At 60.4% G+C, this 22,963-nt stretch overlaps 1 protein-coding gene across 6 annotated transcripts in view; it reads left to right on the top strand.

Moving 5' to 3' along the window:
• The window catches only part of ARID3A (AT-rich interaction domain 3A), a 65,268-nt gene that overhangs the window by 34,955 nt on the left and 7,350 nt on the right, over nt 1-22,963 (top strand). For all 6 annotated transcript variants that reach the window (XM_090028099.1, XM_090028100.1, XM_090028102.1 and 3 more), the window contains exons 4-7: nt 15,538-15,610; nt 20,152-20,335; nt 21,643-21,890; nt 22,573-22,884. In XM_090028099.1, coding sequence (XP_089884225.1) covers nt 15,538-15,610; nt 20,152-20,335; nt 21,643-21,890; nt 22,573-22,884 — 817 coding nt within the window. The remainder of the gene's footprint in view (nt 1-15,537; nt 15,611-20,151; nt 20,336-21,642; nt 21,891-22,572; nt 22,885-22,963) is intronic.

Here is a 22,963-nt window from a genome sequence, read left to right as displayed (position 1 = left end):
TTTGATGCTGTGTTGTTTTTTTAAGATCGGCTCACCTGCTCTCATGCCTCGGTTTCCCTGTCTCTAAGGGAGGGATGCCCATCTCTAAGGGATAAGATCAGCCATTGCTGCAGCCACCCGGAGCAGACCCAACTCCCCCAGGGAGAGCCGGGGGGTGGGGAGCCGCAGCCGTCTCTCTTCCCAGCCAGGCTGGTGCCCGCCTTGGCTGAATTAATATTTGTAGAAGGCAGGGGATGATAGGGAGGGTGCGTCAGGGGTGTGCACACACGCTCATGCACCCTTGCAGCTGCTGGAGAAAGGTTTGAGGTGGTTGGTGTCTGGTTTCCAAATGCAAATCTGTTTTCCCTGGGGTGCGGGCGGCAGCTCTGGAGAGGGATGGAGCCCCCCAGCTTGGCTGAGGTGGGGGTGCCCCCTATGAGCCATGGGGAGATCCAGGGACAAGGCTTGGAGCAGACCAGTGTCTGGAGCCAGGGTCTTGTGTGTTGCAGGCCGGCGAGGGTTTCCTGGCCCCTGTGGTAGGCACCCGGGGCCTTTTCTGCAGCTGCCACCCACTTGAATTGAAGCAAACCAAGCTCAGGCCAGGGAGCTACCCAGAGAGCACCCAAGCGTCCTGGGCTCAGGTCCCCTGATCCCTGGGCTGTTGGCCGTTCTCATGGGGGAAGCATTTAGAAACGTAGGTCTCCCAAGAAAACCCCCCAGCCCCAGTGTTATATCAAAGCAGATGTCTTGAAAGGCCACGGGGGTCATGCAAACTGTTTGGGAAAGTGCCCGGGAAGCCAAAGTCTCCTGCTTGGGTCCGTGCCCCTTTCCCCAAGTCTCCCCCTTCCTTGCAGAGCCCTGTTCACCAAGGCCGCGTGTCTGCTTCCCCCAGTAAGAAAGCCGGGCACTTGGGTGCTGCTACGGGCGCCAGCGCTGGGCTCCATCCGTGCCGTTGGCTCCCCTGCCTGACATTATCTGCCAGACGTTAAGCCGCACGGAGTCTGTTCAGATATTAAGGCCTCTCCTCCCCGCCTGCCTTCCTGTTCGACAGGATGGGTCGGGAGCCATCGGCCGCGGCCTGTGCAGCTGGTCGGGCGAAGAGGAGAGGCGCGAGGGATTGCCAGGCAGGGCGAGGAGCCCGAATCCCATTGCCTTTCGGGTCCGAGCGAGACCCATGCCTGCTGGCTCGTGCAAGGAAAATCCCAGCCTCTGCTTTAAGTCACAGTAAGGCCCCTGATGTCCAGCTGCTCAGCCCCCTTCATCGCCAGGTTCTTTGAAATGCAGCTGAGAGCACAGCTCTGCGCTCCCCGGCCCCAGCCGAGGCGCCTGTTTGTTTGAGCTCTGCAACTTTCCCGTGCTGTGGCGATCTCGTGGGTTTGCGAGCTCCAGAGATGTCTCCAGGGGGGAAAAGCTCCGTTCAGGGCTGGTGACCCGGCTAGGTCCCTGCATGACTTTGGGCCAGGCTCTTAGTTCCCTTTGGAGTTGGGTGTTGGCACCTCAATCCCCTGAAGGACCCCCCCACCCCCACGGGGGAGGGCAGTGGCATGGCCCTGTCTCCCGCGGGGGCTGCCGGTGTCAGCAGAGCCGATTCCAGCAGAGTTGCACTGTCTTGCGCTAGTGAAGGATGCGCGCTTGGCACTGCCCTTTGAGATCTGCCCTGCCGGGCTTTGCAAACCCCACATCCTGCTGGGCAGCAAAGCAACATGGGCCCGATCCAGCACGACTCCCCCCACCCCCTTGCAGGGCTTGGCAGGATTAGGCCGCGATGGGATCGCTCGCTTCCACCAGAGCCAGTGAGCCGGAGGGCGCGCTCCCTGCCCTCTCCTCCCGCCGTGTCCCCTGCCCCCCTTCCAGGCCATGCAGGCTTTCCCCTCGAGGTAGCAGAGGGGAAGGCAGCTACAAAACGAGGACAATGGGGGTCACGAGGTTAAACAGGCACTAATTCTCCCGGTGAATGGCCTCCTGGGCCAGGGTGACACCCGCATTGTTGGCCGCTGACACTGGCCCCCAGCCGGGAGCGGCCGGGCGGGGAGCGATGCCACTCCTGTGGTGCTGCCGGGCACCTGGCAGGGCTTTCTGCTCTCCCCAGGGGTGCTGCACCCAACAGCGCCCCAGCCTCTGGGCAGAGATGCCCAGCTCTACACGCATGTTGCCCGCTTCTTGCATTAGGCTCTTCCGGGCGTACCAGTGGAGGGGGTCTTTAAAGCCGAGCTCCCGCCAGCTGCTCCCAAAAAAATCCTTTCGGCTTCCCAGGTTGCGGCTGGCCGTGTGGCAGCCGCCTTCCCCCAGAGGGACCTCGCTGTCCCAGCCCACTAGCATGCATCGGGGCACTGCCTCCTGGCTTAAATCTTGCGGGCGTTGCAGTTGGCACCTGCTGGCCATCAGACATTGTGCGGAGCAGCTTGGGGGCGAGACGGGGAGCCAGGACCCCCGGGTCCTCCCCCCCTCGCCTGACTTCATCGCAAACCGCGCGTTGGCGTCACCCCCAAGCGCCCCGTGCCCTCCCTGTGCAGCCCTCCCTGTGCGGGCTCGCTAAGAAGGGCTAGCGTGGCGGAGGGGCTGTGCCTGAAGCCTGGGGGGGCAGGAGGCCCAAAGGGCAAAGTGTGTGTTTGCCTCTGCAGCCGGGGAAGAGGTTGCAGGCGGCTGGTTCTGGTCCCGTGCCTCCAGCCGGCCGCTTGCTTCACTCTGCCCCTTGGCCCGGCGACCGCCGGGGCGTTGGCGGGGCCGTGGCTGGCTCTGGAATGCGGCTCCGAGGGGCACGGAGCCGCATTCCAGCACCGGGGCGCAGGCTCGGACAGATCTGGGCAGGGCCGGCCCCCACCCCCACCGCTTCCCAAGGGGGAGGAGGGGGCGGCCCGCGAGCGCTCCCGAAACTCGGGGGCCTGACCGCAGCCCCTTCTGGCCGCCTGGTTCGGAGCCGTTCCGCTTCCTTATAAGGCCACGTTGCTGGGATGGCCTCAGCCCGCGGGGATTGTAAGCTCTTCCCCCCCATTGAACAGGGGGAGCCGGGCTGCTTCTCCATCCCTCCCCGCATGAAGGCAGGGGCCCGTTCCCGCTGCATGGGGCGTGGCGGGTTTGCTCTTTACATCCTCTTTGCTCGGCCATAAATAACCACGAAACGGTAGCCGGCGTGAGCTGGCAGGGCCCTCGGGTCAGCGAGCGCGGCCCCCCACCCCCGGCTCCAGGCAGCATCTGCTCGGGCGAAACCAGCCCAGGCAGGGGGCCTGTCCAGCTTGCACTTAAAAGCATCCGGGGGCCCCCGCGGCCTCTCCCGGCAAAGCCTCCCCGTGAAGGTGGCTTTCCAAGCCTTGGAGCAGGGAGGAAGGCAGCCGGACAGGGCTCCCCGGGGTCGCCCCCGCAACGCGCACCGGCTCCGTGACGGCTCTGCAAGGATCAGAGCGCCGTTGCGTCCTAACGTCTATGCAACGCGCCCCTCTCCTGGCATGGATGCCAGCATCTCGGTGTGGGCAGGCCCCTCCCTGCTTTGCCGGGAGACAAAGGCTGAGACCGTGCAGTCGGGAGTCATTACAAAGCCTAGACTTTAATGAAAGGGTGCAACAGGTACATCCCTAGCTAGGCCGTGTCTGGCTCCCATCCTAGGGCCGGGAGGACAATTGGGAAGTCCAGCATCCTGGAGCGGATCTCAAAGGTCATCCCCCCCGTGCCAAGGCAGGGCCTGTTGGCTCTGCAGCATCTGAGGCAGACGCCCGTCTAGCCTCTTGAGTCTCCAGTGCAGGGATTGCACCCTTTCCCCGGCTGGGGCTCCCACGGCTGTGCCCTTCTTGCAGCTGGGAACTTTTCCCTGCGCTCTGGATGCCACCCGCTCTCTGTGCAAAGGGAGAACGAGGCTTCCCCATCTTCGTGGCAGCCTTTCAGCTGTTCAGAAAGCGTTATCAGTGCCCCCTGTCTCTTGTTCCTTCTGAACTAAACATCCCCACTTTCCCACAGACCCTTAATTTCATCCCCATTTCTTTCCAAATAGTTATTTTTATGTACCTGCTTCTCCGCCTTCGAGGAAAGTGAACCTCTCTCCAGGCACGAACGGAGCCCCTCTCCTGCTCTTTTTTGCGGAGCTGCTTGTGGAAGGCATCCGCCCCACTTCTAGGGTCCTGTGCTTTGCACCGTTTAGAGCCTCACAGTCTGGCCTCCTTGCATGGTTGCAATGGGCCCTGGCGTGCTAGGTGCTGTATATGTGCAGAAAGTGAGAACGGGTGGTCTAAACAGACAGAGTGATAGCAGATTGATTATTTTTCCTTGGTAGGGTGGAGGGGTGCAGATGGGTCAAGTGACTTGGCCAAGGCAACATAGGGAATCAGTGGCAGAGTAGGAGATTGGCTCCCAGGTCTCCGGCCAGCACTGTGGGTGAGAAAGTAGAAAGCGGGGTGAGTTGGAGAAGGCAGATCAGGAACATTGTCCCGTTCCCCTGTTCATAGCTTGAACACGAGGATGTGAGCATTGGAGGTGGCAGCGAGCTGGCATGTGCAGACCCAGTCCCAGGAGATGCCCTCCTACCCCGAGACCTTGGCGAGGGTCTCGAAGGGCTGCAGGACACTCGCGCACATAGCAGACATATCCGGGATCTGGGCATCGTGCAGCGTCCTGGCGCCGCTGGGTCCTCTGCTGCTCTTCCAATTCCTCCCTGGGCTGTTCCCTACTGGGGGTCTTTCCCAGCCGGGTGCTGAAGCGATAAGCCCCCCTGCGGGGCTGGGCCGGGCCAAGGACTCCAGTGCACACAGCGGCCTAACAATGGGGCGACAAAAGGCGACATGCCCTTGTTACACATGGGTGAGGCTTCTTTCCCTGTGGTCCCTGCCCTCACCCAGGCAGGGCGGAGGAGCGCCCAGCTCAGCTGTGGCTGGCTCTGGGTGGGGGACTCACCCCCCGATTCAGCACGCCCTGTCTCTTAGAGATGCCACGTGGATGGAGAGGAGTGGAAAATCGGGGTGACCTCCCTGCTACCAAAGGGGTCGGGACTGGTGGAGAAAGCAGAGAGATGGGATCAGCCCTGGCCCAGGGCAGGCCCTGCTTGTCGTGCCTGATATAACCCTAATCTTGCTTCGGAGATGAGAGCTCAACAGGCTGACTTTTTTTTATCCCCCCCCCAGTAAGCCGGGAACCAGAAGGTAAATTTAAAAAAAAGAAGAAGAAAAGACCTGTTCGTTTTGTGGGGCGTTCTGTTCATTAAAAATCATCTCTGCTTTTTGCAGGAGGGTGCACTGCTTTTTGGCATCAGCAGGACTGGGAGCCGGGGTAGGTTTGACTTCACTGAATCATTTCAGGATCAAACCTTTTAGAGTAGCTCTTCCTTGAGAGGATAGGAGACTATATTGGGGTTTCTCCCCAGCATCCTGGGGTGCCTCGAGACCCTTTTAAGAGTGCAGTGATGCGCTGAGCAGTATTTGTGCCGTCAAGCGCGCAGGCACCTCTGCACGTTTCACAAGAGAAATCCAGAGGCTTCCTGTAGGAATCCGGAGAGCCCTCGCCGTTCGTCCCCATCTGAGATCTTTGCAACAGAAGAATTGCTCTAGTAGGGGTTTCCCCCCCCACCCCCGAGTCAGAAAATGAGTGAAAGCCCAGAGCCGGCACCTTCCGACGGGGACCTTGGCTCAAACGAGCCGGGCCTCAGTTTGCAAACTCACTGCTCTATATAAAGCCCTGGCAGGGCGGCGGGGCCGAAAGCTCTCAGAGGTGAATTGGCAGCCGGGTGGTTTGATTAAAAGATTTGTCTGGCTCCAGCGTAAAGCCCTGAAGTTGCAGGGTGTCTGCTTTATTAAAAGGCGGCCTCACGTCAGAGCTTTCCTCTGCCTATTTTAATTCCAGTTTGCACTTTGAATGGTGGGGCTGGGTTTATCCGACCTGAGCTTTCCCCTGCCGATGAGGGACTGGGTGGGAGCGGAAAGCGCAGCTCGTCTTCCCCACCCCACGTCCATTTTGCTCCGCGGATCCCGCTCCGTCTTTCCTACGCAGATCTGCCTGATGCGCGTTCCCCCGAGGGGGGCAGGGGACCCGGTGGGTCTGGCGTGTGCTGCGCTGGCTCCGGCATTCCTGGCATTGTTGAGACGGGGGAAGTGTTCTCCCCAAGCCCATTTAAAGTCAACCGGCTGGGATTTGAGCGTAATCTGCCTTGAAACGTTAATCCACTCGTCGGCTAATGGCATAAGAATGTGCACTAAATGCCTGGGCTGGAAAGCTACCAGGGAGGATGGGCTGGCTCTCACTATTGTGTCCGCCGATCTCCCGTGGCTGCTGCCGGCCTGCCTTGTCCACTGCTGCGGTCTCCTTTACGGGGTGGCGACTGTCCGGAGACTTTTAGATCGGGGTCGAGATCTCGGCAGAGTGGAAGCGGAAGAGGATGGAAATTCTGCCGCGTGCAGGCAGCCATCCTGGCCCCTGTATTAGCAGAGAGGGCTGCTCTCCTGGGTGGTCATCTCAGGGCGGTAGCCTCTGGCTCCACCGCTTGCAGCTCCGTTAGCCAGTAGCAGCAGGGGCACTGGGGGCTTTTTGCCGGCGCCGTGTCAGCCTAAGGCATGTTCTCCGCACGCAGTGGGCTCCTCAAGCCCCGGTGTGCCATCTCCCACGTAGTGGGGGATGGAGAAGAACCGGACGTGGCGTAAGGCCCGTTCTCACCGTGGCACCCGGCAGCTTCGCTCCAGGCTCCCCCTGCTACCCAGCTCTTGGGCATCTTCCCTCTCTCCACCCGCATGGGCAGACCCACTTTGGTACCCAGGTCTGGCACGCTTTGAAATTACACCGCGAGCCCCCAGCTAATCTTGTCACCGGGCACCAACCTCCTCTTAAATGTCCCCCAATGAGCTCTTTGCGGAGGCTTCGGGTTTACGGATTTGTTTCCGAGCCCCATTTCCCCCTCCTTGCCTGTCTCCAGGATCCAAACCCTGGCAGCTAGAAGCAAAGTGTGTTATGGAGGAGGTTGATAGTGGCTTGTACCTAGAGAGAGGGACTCGGCCCCCCCTACACATGTGCTAGGCGCTGTACAGGCATGGGACAAGCTGGAGACGGTCTCTGCCGGGGGAGCCCAGCCCAGAGGAGTTTTCTGGAGGATTTGCATGAACCAAAGCAAATCCATTGCCTTCCATGTGTCCCGTTTTGGCTGCACGCTCTTTGGGCCTGATGCCTTCCTACCCTAGCCAGGCCTCATCTCAGCAGAAGCGTGTAGGTACCGCTGCGGTACGATTGCAATTTGCCTGATCGTCGCAGGTCTTGCAAGTGCAGGGCTGGCTTTCCCTGCACCCTCACGCCGCACAGAGCCCTTCAATCCATTTGCACAGCCCCTCGCAACCTTGAATCGCCTCCCTGGTTGGGGGCTTTTAATAGCACTGCTTCGCAGTGTGTGAAAATCTGCCCAAACCCACACTCTGCTCTCCTGCACCTGCTAATTTCAGTGCGGTGGCGTAACAGGTAGCTGCCATCCAGCTGGAGCCTCGCTGACGGCTGGGCCAGTTTCACATCTTGCTCAAACCAATTTCAGTTCCTCAGTTATCATCAAGAAAGAGCCCGTCTCGAAGCTGTCTGCCCTGAGCCCTTGCAAGTTTCGTGGGCCGTAAAAGGCCAAAAAAAAGCACTTTGGGATTTCGCATTTATTTTTGCGCCTGCCACCCTCCTCCTTTCAGCTGAAGGGGGTGGAGGGGGAAAAAACCCTACGTGGCACGGAGACATCTACGTGGGAAATGAGGTGCTAAATGCACAACAAGGATGTCATCAATGCAAGGAAATCCTGTGCAGGATTTATGGAAGTCACTCGTCCTGATTTCTTTGCTTTTGCTCGTCTCTGCCCTTGCGCACGTAAAGCCAGTGGAGCAACGAAAGCTTAGTGGCTTGACCAAGTGCCATCTTTTAAAGGCGTTTCAGAGGGGGAAATATTGTGAATGGACGCCCGAAAGGTTTGTGGGGGTTCTTTCTTTCCCCAGGAGGTGACTGTGCTAAGAAAAAGAAAAAAGCTGCGTTTGCAACTTGGGGTGCTCCGCTAGGTGGGAACGCTTCCCGTCGGCCTGTTAAACTCGTGAGATGCTACAAAAATTCGATTTCGTCACCTGGCCTTAGCAAACCCGAGCCTGCATCTGGTGTCCTAATGAAGACACAGCGCGCTGGCCTGCTAAAGCCAGTGGTCAGCCACACCTGCCACTAGTCCTGGGGTCACACTGTGGACTCGGGGGGGGTGACACAGAGCCCCAGCCCCCTTTCAAGGGCCAGGGCAGACTTCTCCCCGACCTAGCCCAGGCCAAAAGGCCGCCTCTGCCATTGGTAGTGTCTTCGGGAAGCATCATCTCCAGGGCTGAGCCGCTCAGCCTCCTTCAGGGTATGGAAAACATTCTTGCTATTTGTATAGCGAGGGGAGGGGGGGCCCTAATAAACCCAGGATGTGCTGCTTATCTCCCATCCTGCGTTCGGCAAAGCGTCTGCTCCCTCTGCATTTTGAGCTGCCTCGCCCGACATGCTGGCAAAGGGACCTGGCTTCCACCGAGCACGGGGCTCCCTGCCTTGGAAAACCAGCCCCCCGCGGCCCTCTTTCTGCACCAAGGGGCTCCGAGCTGCTGGATCAATGGACTTCGGCCTGGCCGCGCGCCTTGTTTCATTTGCTTGCAATCCTCAGGGCAAGTCAGCATTTTCTGCCTGGCCTTGGTGAAGGGTGGGAGGCAGGGAGAGGCACGCGCCGCTCACAGGATTACTTCTCCTTCCGGATCTGAGCCCCAGATCCCCTGGCCCATGTTTCTACAGCGTGAAAAACTCCCCTCTGGGATACGGTCGCCGCCAGTTGTTCCCCACCCCGGGTGGGAGCGGGAGGCCAAGTTCCCCGTCATTCTCGGTAGAGGCTGCTGAGCATCGGGCCTCGGCTCTGCCAGTGCCCCGTACCCAGGGGTTACTGGGGATGGGTGGATCAGTGTTTGTTGGCTTGGCTGCAAAGGGACTTGCTTGCATCGGGCTGCGTGCAGCAGACTCTGCTCCAGGGGAGGGTCTTTTACGGTATCCACTGGTTTGGTAATTGGACCAGATTCAGGTCCCTGAAGATGGAGATGAAGCTTCTCCCAGCTCCGCTGTCATTCATCTCTGCCCCTACTGCAGCCCTCCGGGAGTACAGATGTCTCGGCAGGGTCCCCGAGTGGCCGGCTCTGCACCCAGGACACGTTTCCAAGTGGTTCATAAACAGGCTCAGTAAGCGGGCGACCCGTTCTGGGTGCTACCCAGGTTAACAGGTGGCTCGTGACCATCTGAAACCTCTGTCCTCCGCTTGTAGGGTCTCCTCTGGCACCCAGTGCAGTGTCCCCTGTAGTAACGACCCCTTTACAAAGGTCTCCTCCCTGCAATTGCATCCAGGCTGTCAGTCGAGTTGTTCCTTTCTTCACCCCAGTGTTTGTGGCTTTGCACCAGGGAGGATCGGTGCCCCGGGGAGGCAAAGTGACAGGGCCAAGGTTACATGGGCCGAGAGGACTCTCCCCCCCAGTTTCTCCAAGCTGGTCCCGCGGGTACTAGATGGCCTTGCCCTTCCTCCCTGGCTGCCCATCGGCTGCCCATGCCTCTGCCACGCGCTACCTGCTGCATGGCCACCCTGCTTGGAGGGAGAACAAAGCAGCCATTCAGCCGTCCTCCCCGCCCAGAACAAGCGGCTCTGTGTGATCCGGCGGGTTTGAGGGGCCGGGGAGCTGGCCTCAACCCTGCCCTGCTCCCCTGCCTGCCTAATGCTTCCTGCCCGCCCTTCCCTGCGCCCCGTGCTCTCATCCGGGGGAGATTAGGGGGGCTGTGATCTCGCACGGCCTTTCCCCCAACCGGCATGGGTGTGGACCCCAGCTGCCCCCCAGATCCTCGTCTCCGGTGGACTTAGTGGCTTCAGTGCCTGATTTCGCATTCAGGGAGTGGGGGGGGCACGTCCCCCCTACTCCTTTACCGCATAAGGGGTCACGTCCCCTCCCCTGCCTTGCGGAAGCAGCATGTAAGTCCAGCGCCTAGCGCAGCAGGGCCGGGGTGGCCATCTGGGAGCTGCTGGAGCATAAGGAACGAGCAGGGGAAAGCCCGATCCCTAATTATGTGCTGGCATCTGCCGGCAAGCGAATCTTGTTAGGGGGAATCGGCTCTGGCGGCCTTCGTCTGTCAGCTCGCATCAGAGCCCCGCTCCCACGGCCCGGGCTGCTCCCTCCTCGTCGCCCTCGGGGGGGAGTCTCGGCCCCGCCAGCTGTTCCCAGGGCCAGAGGAGCGGGGTGCGCCCCCCCTTCAGCGTCGCATTCCCCTTCCTCCAGGCCGCTCTAGAAGTGGGGGCTGCATGGCTTTGCGCCAGGGCGGGAGCGGACACGGGGCAGGGGAATTCCCCCCGAGCCCCCGGGGGAAGGCAGCCGTGGCCTGGCGCCCCATCCTGGAGGAGGGGAGGGGAGCGCGGGGGTTGGGGTCGGCGTGGCAGCTAGCCCCACCGTGCCAGGCTGGGCCAGGAAACGGACGTGGCTGAGACGCCACCAGGGAAGGATTTGAACGTGAGGTTTCCCGGCTCAGGAGTGTCCCCCGGTTTCCTCCACGCAGCAACGGGGTTGGGGGGTCAGGGTGCGACGGGGTGGGGGTGGCTGCAGGGAGCTGGGGGCAGCAGGGAGCGCCCGTCCCTCTGCCCTGGCCCCTTGACAGCCCCTTTTTACAGGTTATGAGCCCCACAGGGCGCGACAGCTGGGGAGGGGGAGGGGAGCCGCGGCAAAGCCCTTCCCTTGCAAGCCGCCCCTGGCAGCTCTCGTGCTCCGGGGAGGGCGTCCGGGGCTCCCAGAGCGATCTGCGTCCCCGTGCCCTGTTACTCCTCTTGCTGCCCCACTCCCTGTGTCAGGATTGTCCTGTGGCTCTTTGCTCTTGCCCCCAGACTTCTTCGTCCTGAGGACCCGAGGGCTGTAAGGTTGCCCGTCTCCCACCTTTCTGCGCAGGGGGAGAGCCCCTTCTTGCCAGACTGGCATTCCCAGGGTCCCTAGACTGACGCGGCTTTTGGGGAGAGCTTTAAAAGAAGTTGGGCTTGCAGGTAGGGGCTGTGATGCAGGCAGCTTCTGCATCGGGGCTGGCAGAGTGGCTTGGTGACTTCCAGGTTATGGTTTACCCGGGGCATCCCCATTATTGGTGCCATCTCTTGGAGAGGAATTGCAAGGCTCAGGTCCGCTCCTGCCACCAGGTTGTTAATGTACAATTGGGGATCCCAGATAGGCTGAGCCCCTGATACAGAGAAAGGCGACTCCCCCCCCAACCCCCCCATGACTGCTCACATCCATGCCTGTCTGACCATGGGGTAAAATCCCTCCTGACCCCAGATGTGGTGATCAGGGCTGACCCTGGAGCAGGAGCATCGGCACAGCTCGGTCACCGTCCCCAGCCTGGGCTGCAGCCCCCAGGAAGGCTTGAAACCCCCTGATACAGATAGCAGAAGCAGGTAAACCGATAGTCACGGCGGGGGGGCAGGGGCAGAGGGGTGGGATCCAGGTGAGGACAGTGCCATAACAGTCCACGCGGCTCTGGGCAAGCAGGGAGCAGCAGGAATCGCGTCTGGGTTCCCCGGTGCTGATCTGCGACGGTGCGGTGCGTGGCCCGTGGGACGCGCCTGCTGGGTGATGCATTGGTATATATAGCTGTGGCACGGCAGCCCCCGAGGCCCCAGCTCCGCTGGCAGGCGTTCAAGATCATCATTGAGAAAAGCGAGCGGTGCTTGGCGCGGAGACGGGCTGGCGGGCAGGGGAAGGGCTGCGTATGCCAGCTCGGGGGGCTGCAGCGGAGTCAGCACTGGTGGAGGGGGCTTGGATCCGTGTTGCTGGGAGAGACGTGTCCTTTCATAGACGTGGTCCCTCCCCGCAAAGAGCTGCAGGGATTCAGCCAGCCCCTCTATGAATGATTGTGGGCTTCCCCCCGCCCCATACAGAGGATGCATGCCCTCCCCAGGGGCCCGATCCTGCTGACCTGCACAGAGCCGAGTGCCAAAGCCTCTTCGCCATGGCACTCTGGACCTTCAGCCCTGGGTCTAGCCTGCTTGCTGCTCGGTTGGGTCATCCTTCCTGGTGCTGCCCGGGCAGGGGTGCAGACACGGCCCCAGAGGCCTCTCATGGGGACACCAACCATGAGCCGCCGGTGGCTTTTGAACTGTGCACATCATGACTAATGCAGCACGTTCGCTCTCCATCCACCCCGGTCAGGCCTTCCCATCTCCCCAGGCTTTTCCCAGGGTGGACTCTGCAAATATTAACTCAAGTACCGTAGGGTGAGCTGGGTGTGTGCGGTGTGCGTGGACCAGGCAAGGAGAATAGTCCTTGATCTACAGCAGTTGCCTTCCGCTAAGGATGCTGGAGATGAAGATAGGGCAAGAGAAGGGGAAGGATGTACGTGAGGCTATAGCGGTGCAGCACGTTAGCTCCTGCCTGGTAGCGGTAGGAAGCAGTTATCTGGGGCAGTCAAATTTTCTGCAGACTTTTTTATTGTTGTTGCAAAAAGCACCTGCCCGGATTGGAGTTGCGCAGTGGAAAAGCTTCAGCAAGAAGAGAAGCAAGCATTGAGTTGGTACTTTCCACAGCTGCAAAAATCAACCTCTCGGAGCCCTACATGGGCCAGTTATGGGGGAGATGGAGACGGACAGACAGACGCTTTCTCTCTCGGATGATGCATCAGCAATAGGACCGTGCAGTTTGCATTCTCGTTTACTGTACCAAGCTGCCGTTGCTTGGGTGCTGGCTTTTGTCCTCATCCAGGCGCCCTGCTTGCTCATTCATTGGGCTGCTCATCAAAGAGATGAGCAGCCTTACCAATGTCCCCTGTGCAGAGACTCGGGGATCCTGCTTCCAGCACAGCTTTATCCACACGTATCGAGATCTTTTTTTTTTGCCCCCACCACCTTCTCCTCTTAAGCCAGCAACGCTTGCTCCCGTAAATCACACCTGGAATGTGATCTGCTGTCAAAACAAGAGGTGGGGCCAGGGCTCGACAGCTAGGATGAGTCTCTCGTGCATCAGGAGATCTCCCTGTTGGGGCTCTTAGAAACATCTCCCAGCTGCACACGGTGAAGGCTCAGTGCAGGGCTGGTCGCCCTGCATTTGCTTCATCTAACTGGCCTGGGGCTCGCGCCTTGGGTATCCTAACATGCAGCTGGCAGGGAGGGAACCCAGCTCTTGCGGATGCAGAAAGGTGGCACTTGCAAGTAGGTCAGGACAGATTCTGACCTACTGGGATGAGCTGGGTCCTAGCGTAGAAGCGCAGCAGCCGCGGCAACATTACCACGTCATTAGGAGGCTGATGCAAGCTGGCAGGAGTTGGCATCGTTTGATGCCAGCCCATTTGGGATGGGAGAGCCCAGGGGTCAGCTCAGAGGCCCCCAAATGCACCTGCACCGCTTGAGTTGAAGGGGCAGCCCCAGTCTCTGGCGGCAGTAGTAGGATCGTTGGGAAGTCGGGCCAGAAGGGACCTCACGAGGTCACATCTAGTCCAAGCAGGGTCCGCTCGGACTAAACCAGCCCAGCCAAGCCTCCTGCTCTTGGAAATGTCCAGGGACAGAGAGCCCATAACTTCTCTAGGCAGCCTGTTGACTGGTGATAGACTGGGATCCTCTAATGGACCAGCTGCAGCGCACGTCCTGCCACTGGCCATTACAGTCTCTGCTATTGCTTGTACAGCCCCTTACACGATAGCGTCCAGGTCCAGGGGCTCCTGGGGCAGGCGGTAGGATGTTGGTGGAGCAGGTAGGTGGCCGCTGCTGCGAAAAACTTCCAGGCCTGCTGCTGTGAGCTTCCTGCGGGCCTCTCTGCATGGCCCTGGCTGGGCGGTCGGAGGCCTGTGGCGCAGAGGGGCCAGCTCGTTGAGTGTGTCACGTGCTGGACCGAGAACGCAGATGAAGCTAAAAATAGCTGCAAGGGATCTGAGGCCCGGGCTATTGGGGGCCGGGGTTTTGCACTGCTCCTGGGTACGTGTCCAAGAAGGTCAGGGCTGTGCTCTGAGCAGGGAATGGGTGATCTGGGCCACCCTTCGGTGCAAAAGATCGCTCAGAAATGCTTGCGACAGGAGCGGCTCGGGCTTCAACATGCAGCTACCTCTCCTCCCTCCTCGTGCCCTGCCTGCTTGATCCTGCCGGCTGCCACGTCACCCAGGAGAGAGCGCGCCCTTGGCAAAGGATTTTCTCATAATGGCTTGTGGCCTCCGTATCCACAGGACCCCGCTGGGACATGCATGGTGGGGGGCATCCTGTGTGGTCCCGTCATTGTTGCTGCTAGTGTTGCGTAGTCCCTTAGGGCCTCCAGGTGGGATCAGGACCCACGTGTGCGCGTACATGTAACAAAGGGCACAGGGATGGCAACCCCCTCGTCTCGGCCACGGGGTTTCTCTTTAGCGAGTGGGCACCGAGAGGGGCTATTCTAGCTGGGCTCCCTTTGCCGGCTCTAGGATCTGGCCGTCGAACCCCCTGCTCCGATCTTCTCGTGCTGTCTCTGAACCCCAGCGCTGCCACAAGTGGTGCCTCTTCTCAGGGAGGAAACATCGCTGCTTCCCGACTTCCCAGCGATCCTACTACTGTTGCCAGAGACTGGGGCTGCCCCTTCAGCTCAAGTGGTGCGGGTCACGGCAGCAGAGCATCAGCAGTACAGATCAGCTGGGCTGGCGAAGCCCCTCAAGCATCACTCCTTGGGAGGACCACGGGGGGCATCTCCCCCAAGCCGGGTACTAACAGCAGCTTTCGCCGCCTCCTAGATAAAGGTTGGATCCAGGAGGACTAGCCTCAGTCCTGACAAGCACCCACAGTCCCCGGGACTAGCGTCTTGCTGCCCTGCCCGGGCATAAGGTTGAGATTTTCAAGCCAAGGGCCCTGGGGGATTTAGGCACCTGGCTCCTAGTGTGCATGCATTCCCATCCGATGCCTAGCTCCCTTGGGTTGCCCTTGAACGCTCTCCAGAGGATCAGAGCAGCCCACGTCACCGAGTCGTCGTTCAAGGGGACGGGGCTCATGCCGGTCTCGGCTGGCGTCAGCCCTGGTTGGGGAGCTGGGGACAGCAAGGCGCCCCGCGTGTCAGGTCTCCGGGAGTCCCCGGAGCGATCTGGACTCGATCTGGGGCTTGGGTTGGCCCCTGCGACCGCAGCGTCAACACGGCTCATAGCCTCTCGTGCATTCGGCTGCATCCCCCCTCCAGTGCCGAGGCCACCCCTCTCCCAAGACCTGGGCACGAGCCCTATAACTAAGCTTCCAGGTGGGGGCACTTGGCCTGTTGCTCTTGTCTCATCCCCTCCCTGGGGAAACCAGTGAGTGCTGCATCACACGGCCCCCGTGCTTGGGAAGAGGGTGGCTTTGCTAAGTTACTGCGGTTGGAGCAAAGCCCCCGCTCTCCCCAATAAGGCTGAGCCGAAAAGCTGGGGTCTAGATTTCCAGAGGCGCAGGCCGGGCCACGTATCGGGCATCCGTGTTCCCCCAAGCTCCTGCCACCGTGGAAATGGTGCTTTGTTCCAAAGGATCCGCTCTGTCCCGCAGGATCAGCCCCCTCTGACATGGGGCTGGGGGTGAAGGGGGGCTGGAGTGAATATCTCCACGGGTGCCTCGCGACTGATCCTCTCTCTCCTTTCTCTGCGCAGCTGTACGAGCTGGACAGCGACCCCAAGAGGAAAGAGTTCCTGGACGACCTCTTCAGCTTCATGCAGAAGCGAGGTGAGGCACGCTGCGCCGTCCTGGCACGCGTGTGCATGCGTGTCGGCTCCCTCTCCCCCCCTCGCGGGGTCCGGCAGCATTCGGGGAGCCGCCGGGTTTCTTTCCTCTGGCGGGTCCCAAGCTTTGCTTGAGCCCCCCCGCTTTCCTTTGCTCCGGATAGACCCTCTCTGCGAGGCTCAGCAGCAGAATCCCTCATCGAGCCAGACTCGGGTTCCCCCGGCTGCTCTGCCCACCTCCCCGCTGTGCATCTGCTCACACCTAAGCGGCTGGACGCGGCCTCACCCTGCGCCTGGATACAAACCCCAGGCTCCTTCCTCCCAATGCTCCATCGGCCAAATCTAGTCTCGCCTCCAGCGCGCCTTCCTGGCACCTCGTATGCTCCAAGCAGAAGTCACCACTGTCATAACGTGATGCGATCGCTGCAGATGTAGGAAAGTCCCCGTCTCCCTGGCCAGGTAGCTTGGAGTGAACCAAAAAGCTTGGGCCCAGCTTTCCAAAGGTGGAAATGAGCTCTGTGTAGAGATGTGTCCTCTTAGCCAACCCTGCTCTGAGGCTAGCGACTTGTAGGGAAAAAAAATGCCTGGGCTGTTAACAGAGTGCCGACAGGTTCAGGGCATGTGTTTTTGAGTCCTTTCGTGGCCATGCAAGCCCCGTAGATCGGTGCCACTCACACCTCCGCCCCTGTGGGCTGCATGAGGGGACCGGGGCTGCTCTGTGGGCTGGATCCCGTAGGCAGGATCTGTCCGTGGGGCCGGATCCAGCGTGGGGTGAGTGCACCCTGCATGCTGAATTAGTCCACAGAGCCACGCTGTACACAGGCAAGCCAGATCGTGTCATCCAGCCCACGGGGCTCTCCATGGGTCTAGAAATTTGACCCCGGGGGAGCAGTGGCGGCCTGAATTGCCACCGCTGTGGATCCAGCCCACAGGTGGGAGGTTGAGCACCACTGCCTTGCATTAGGCTGAAAGGGCTCCATCCGTGCCAAGACCTCGGCCCCGTTCCTGCTCACTTTGTTCACCAGCTGCGGTGCTCGTAGCGGGGACGATGGGAGTAGAGGAGTCAGCTTCTCTTTCCTTCCCCTCCATGTCCAGTGAGTTTCTTCTCTCCGGATCCCTCCTGCTAAGCCAGCGCTGGAGGCTGGCAGTTCTCAGCACCGCCCCATTAGACTGCTGTCTTTTGCGGGGAAAATAGTTGGCCTTAAATTGCTGGACTGTTGGTTCAAATCCAGTTCTTTGGCGTCTCTGCCTGGGGATGAAAGCTGCACAAAAGGACTCGCGCAAGGTACTTGCACTGTAGAAGATCCCTCTAAGCCATAGGGCAGTGGCTCTCGACCTTCCTAGACCCCCGGAGCCCCACTCAGAAAATGCCGGCTCTGAGCTTTCACTCGTCTTTTTGACGACTGAAAGCTCCTAGAGCAATTCTTCTCGTCCGGACAGTTCAGCCAGGGTAGGACAGTTTTGCCGTACGGGTTCCTGTTGGCAGTCTCTCGGTGTATCTAGGGAATCGTATGTAAGCGCTTGCACACCTGACTGTGCTAATATTGAGGCTAGGATCTCGTGGGGCCCTGTGGCACCCTGGTCGAGAAGCGTGGCTCTGAGGACTCGGGTCTGCAGCCAGGATCACCCCAAGGACCTCGTGGATTCCTACCAACTAGGGATCTGAGCCACAGAAACTTCTATGGTGGAGGAAAGCAAGTGGGGTGCAGCTGGGAGGACATAGGACCCCTGAGCCTCATCTGTGCTGCAGCAAAAACCTCCTTGAAGGCCAATCCAACCTTGTGCCCTCCACGCTAAAACATCCAGCAGTGCATGAGGGGAGAGCCTTGGGGATAGGAAGTCCAGGTTTTCCTTGGAGCCAGGATCTGGTTGGGGGCATGGGGTGGGGGGCTTTGGAGGTGAGCTTCCACAGGCACAAATGCAAAATTGCTCTTGGTGCTGGGAGCATGCAGAAAAGTGCAAGCGGGTGTGTGCCCAGTACAGGGTGGGGGTCAGCGAGGAGGTGAGCAGTACAAGACAAAGCAGGCAGCCCCCGCCCCCCACAAGGTGGGAGGAGAAAGCCCAGCAGGAATTTTTTCTGCAGATAAAGGGAGGCCTGTTCCCAGCCGGCCGTGCCAGGGCCAGTCATGAGCATGTGGTCACCAGGCCGTGTGACTCAGCCCCGCGAGCCGGTGACTCCCCTCGGCGAGCAGAGACGTCGCCTACTGCCCCTGCCGAATGGATCCTGCACTGCCCGGGCACAGGGTCTGGGGGAGGGTCCCCGCCAGCTCCAGGGGCAGGAGCCCAAGGACCCCCATTGCATCCTTGGTGTGGGCCCAAAGTGGCACGTGGTGGAAGAGGACGCTTGAGGGGACAGGGCTAGAGCTGCCCATGGTGCGGGGTGGCAGCCAATGCCCGGCGCAGGCCCGAAGCTTGGGGCAGGAGGGGGATTTATGCTGGCAGGCTTCAAGCCCTCCAGCTCTTGCTTCTTGCAGTTGAGCGGTGGGGGGCAGGAAGGGGCCAGGCACTGCCTCTGTTTCCAGGGGGAGGATATTTGCCTCAATTGAAGGCCATGCTTCCCAGGGAAGTCGGGTAAGGCTGGCAGTGCCAATACGCCAGGGTCTGCCTGGGGCTGGGGAAGACCCTCAGCCAGTTCTCCTCCCTGGCACCGCTTTGCGGAGTGACCTTGGGCAAGACCCTCGACCTCTCCCTGCTGGAGAGAGGCCAAGCGAAGCCTTCCTTCTCCTCCTCTGCCCTGGGGGCCGGCCCCTGATGCAATGGGGCCCCAATCCCTTTCCACCCTGGTGCTCCCATAACACGCAGCGCTCCTGCTGCTGCCGCTGCCCTCAGCCAAGAAAGGTTTTAACGAGGACAGCCCCCTTCGGCAGCGCCCCCAGCCCCTTCCCTTCCTCTGGGTGGGAGCTGCAATTAGCAGCCTCACAATGGTGGGGGGAGCTTTGGTTCCTGGGTTTGAAGAAGGCAATAAATCAATGCCGGAAGGAGCAGGAGGGAGGGGAAACCCTCCTCTGCTTCCGCCATCCCCTGCCCACCCCCACCCCTTGTGTAATGGCCCGAGTGGACTTCCGCTTTGCCCTTTTCCCCTCCACAGTAAACCAACCCAGGCCCCGCTCCAGCTCCCCAGCTCTCCTGTCTGGCCCTTGAGTCAGGGGCATAAGCATGAAGTGCTGCGAGTGATGAATGGAGGGATTATAACCCAGCCCAGAGCAGATCGCAGATGGGCTCTCTGCCTCCTTGCATAAACATCCTCTCCCCCTCCCTTCCCATCCGCCCCCGCCCCAGCTCTGTGATAAGATGGTCCCGGCGGGGCCTCGCTACCCAGCTGCCTGCTCCCCGCACGGGGGATCCAGCCTCGGGGTTTCGCCCTTTCCTCCACGTGCACACCCGGATCGGGGCGGCTGGTTGCACGCCTGCTCGCTGTGCATCCCCATGTTGCTTGCCCAGGTGATTCGGAGCTCGCTAGTCACGCGCATCGCCCCCATGTCTTCTCCTTTGGGGGCAGGTCCAACGCCATCGGGGCAGGCAACCTGCCTGGTTTGATCTCGCTTGGCACCGAGGCCTCTGAGACCCCAGATGCCTGCCAGCTTTAGTGGCATGTGGTCTGGCTCCCCGGCACAGAGTGCAATGGATCATAAATGCCCCTCTTTAGCCCCTGATTGCCCAGCGGGCTGGGGTAAATCTTATCCCTCCGGAGGAGCAGGGCCTGGCGCAGATTGGGGCAGGTGCGGGGTGGGGGAACATGGCTAAAGCAGATATGGGAGACCATCTCTTCCTCTGCCTCTTCCTGGTAAAAGCCCCTCCATGGGCCATGCTTACAGCTGCCCGCGGCTTTCAGGGGTAGGACCTGGGCTAACGAGCACCCGTCCCTACCTCCAAAATGCCATCAGCCAGGCAGGAGAGTGACTGCCATGGAGGGTGAAGCCCAGGGGTAGGAGGTGGGGGGTGCGTCTGATGCTGGAAGCGAAGATGCCAGAGGAGCCGATACTGGGTGGATGGGTCGGCCTCCACCCCGCTGCGTTCCCAGGGGCCGTCTGGTCCCTCCCTGGCTGCCTGGAGCCTCCCAGGGATCCACCCCGACTATGACTGTGCCACAGAGCAGGCGGCTGGTTCTGTATCCAAACCTCGTCCCGTGCTCCCGGCTCCAGCTCCCGCCCGCCCGAGCAGCAGGGGAGCAGAGCTGTGAATGGAAATCTTTGAACAGCCCCATGCATGTGCCCCCTCATTGCATTCCCTGCGTGCTCGGGGAAGGCAGCTCGGTTCCTGCCTTCCGGCCCCTGGCATTCGAGGGGCCTTCCTGCCCGGGGCGGCTCAGAAGTGGTCGTTCGCTGGCAGGTCCCCTGCTCCGACTCCCAGTGGGTTCCTGGGAACCACGACAAAGATCGAGGCCCCATTGTGGGTGTATGGGCAGGGCCTTGCCTTGGGGCGGAAACCAAGGCACAAAGCAGGGAAGTCTTGCCTGAGGTCCTGTGCCCAGGACGGGTGTTGACCCCAGCTGTCCGCAGCCCAGCTCTCTCCAGCTCATCTGTGTTCCCCTTTTCCATCCTGCAGGGACCCCCGTGAACCGGATCCCCATCATGGCCAAGCAGGTGCTGGACCTGTACATGCTCTACATGCTGGTGACCGAGAAGGGCGGCCTCGTGGAAGTGATCAACAAGAAGCTGTGGCGGGAGATCACCAAGGGGCTCAACCTGCCCACGTCCATCACTAGCGCTGCCTTCACGCTGCGGACCCAGTGAGTGTTGCCCCCCCACACCCATCTCACCCAGCTGATCGGCTGCAGGCCAGTATCCACCCCAGCATGGTGGGAGAAAGATCCCCAATCCCCTGGGTGTTGGGTGGCTGCCTCCCTTCCAAGGCATTCAGCTTCCTCTCTTGGTCTGGTACTCTGCTCCAGCTTGGAGGAAAAGAGAGGGGCTGTGTGTTTGCTGTGTTGCAGCAGGGCAGGAATGAGGAAGGAGTCCTGTCTGGGGAGAACGTGGTTGTGGCCAACAAATGCATGTCCGCAGCGTGCCCTGCATGTGGCTGTGGGACCTGAGCTGGGGCAGGGGAACATGAAGAGGTTGGGCTTCCTCAGATCTCCACTTCCTTCCAGCCCCGTGCACCACTGCCCCTCCCGGCCCTGGCCTCACCTCCTGGCATGGGGGAATGAACCCTGGGCACAGAGCCCCGGGTAGGCAGGGAGGTGCGTGTGTCTGCATGTGTGTCATCTTTGCATGTGTGTGTGTATCTGTCTGTGTCTGCATGTGTCTTGTGTTTGCATAGGTGTTTGTGTGTGTGTGTCCATGTATGTGCGGGGGTGTCTGCGTGTCTTCTTTGCATATGTGCGTGTATTTGTCTGTGTGTGTATCTGTGTCTGCATGTGTCTCTGTGTGTGTGTAGGTGTGTGTGTGCATGTATGAGTGTGTCTGTGTCTTTGCATATGTGTCTGTGTGTATCTGTGTTTGCATACATCTCTGTGTCTACATGTGTAGGTGTATGTGCATGTATGAATGTGCCTATGTCTGCATATATGTGTGTGTCTCTCTGTGTGGGCATCTCTATCTATGTGTGTCTTGTGTGTAGGTGTATGTCTGTGTGTGTGCATGTATGAGTGTCTGTATTTGTGTATGTGTCTGTGTATCTGTGTTTACATGCATCTGTGTATATGTGAGTCTTTGCATGTGTCTGTGTATCTGTCTGTGTCTTGTGTGTGTGTCTTTTGTGTATGTGTCTGTCTGCATGTGTCTGTGATTGCATAAATGTTTGTCTGCATGTGTGTGTGTCTATGTATGTATGTGTGCCTCAGTGTGTGTGCGTGCCTCTATGTGTGTATGTGTGTGTGTGTATGAGAGCTGGCACTCAGTGTAACCCTCCCCTAAGTCCCAGCCCAACCAGGGACCCCCAGCTTCCCACTCCCCCCAGCAAGTGCTACCAGGAACCCACCCCCTTCACTCCAAGCACTCCAACTCGCACACTGCCGCCTGGCCTGGTGGAGCCGGGGCTGGGGCCGGGGTGCAGTTGGGGCTGCCCCGGGAGCTCTGACGGGTGCTTCCCCTGCAGATACATGAAGTACCTGTACCCCTACGAATGTGAGAAGCGGGGGCTGAGCAACCCCAATGAGCTGCAGGCCGCCATCGACAGCAACCGGCGAGAGGGCCGGCGGCAGAGCTTTGGTGGCTCCCTCTTCACCTACTCGCCCAGCGGCACCCACAGCATGCTGTCCTCCCCCAAGCTGTCAGTGCCTGCCCTGGGGCTGGCCAGCGCCACCAACGGCAGCCCCATCACCCCGGTGCAGAAGATCAAGAAAGGTAACGGTGCTCCCGGTCTTTCCCCAGGCCTGGGCAGTGTCTGCAGCAGCCAGGCAGGCCCTGCGAATGCCCCCGACATCTCCAAGGGATGGGCTTCACGTTGCCTTTCCTGGGGCTTGTCAGGCAGGTGCTCCACAGAGCTGTGCCGTGCTGCGCTCACAGCCTGGCTGGAAATGAAACCCAAGGGCTGTGCCTCCTGCAGGCCCTTCTTGCTCTAACCACTGTACCACACAACCCCACCCCAGCTTGGGCTAACCTAGGACCCAGGTATCCCAGCATCCAGGCCTCAATGCACTGGATGCCCAACTCTTTATGCAGCCTCCCTTTATGTCAGCATCTCAAAGTGATTTAGGACCCAGGGGTTGGCAAAAGGGGAAGGTTCTGGAGTTGGAGAAACTGAGGCAGAGGGGCTTGTCTCATGCTGTGCAGCAAAGCACCTGGGAGCAGGTTGAGATCAGGGTGGGAATCTGCATCTTCAGATCTCACTCCCCACCTCCTGGAGCTGAGTGTGGGATCCAGGCTGATGCCCAGCCCACCCCCCAAAGTGCGAGTGCTAGACCCCAGTCCCATGCCTGGGGTGTAGAAGTTTAGGACACGAGGTTGCAGAGACTTGGCAACACTTGGCACATGCTGCAGCCTGGAGCAGCCCTCACCGGGCTCTCATGCTCTGTCCCCATTGCAGAGGAGGACACCCCCATCCCCATCTCCGTGCCCAGCCGCCTCCCTGTCTCCCTGGCCGGTCACCCCGTGGTAGCAGCGCAGGCCGCAGCCGTGCAGGCCGCCGCGGCTCAGGCCGCCGTGGCCGCTCAAGCTGCCGCCCTGGAGCAGCTGCGAGAGAAGCTGGAGTCCGGGGAGCCCCCCGAGAAGAAGATGGCGCTGGTGACAGACGAACAGCAGCGACTGATGCAGCGCGCCCTGCAGCAGAACCTCCTGGCCATGACGGCTCAGCTGCCCATGAGCATCCGCATCAACAGCCAGGGCACCCGCTCGCCAGGTGGGTCCGGCGCGGGCGGCACAAGGGGTTGGGGGCACCCGAGCTAACGCTGTACGTCTGCATGGGGAGCTGAACCCAG

Source organism: Crocodylus siamensis, chromosome 14 (genome assembly GCF_052110815.1).
Source record: "Crocodylus siamensis isolate JL-2025a chromosome 14, ASM5211081v1, whole genome shotgun sequence".
Taxonomy (NCBI): domain Eukaryota; kingdom Metazoa; phylum Chordata; order Crocodylia; family Crocodylidae; genus Crocodylus; species Crocodylus siamensis.
This window is presented reverse-complemented; position numbering and strand designations above follow the sequence as displayed.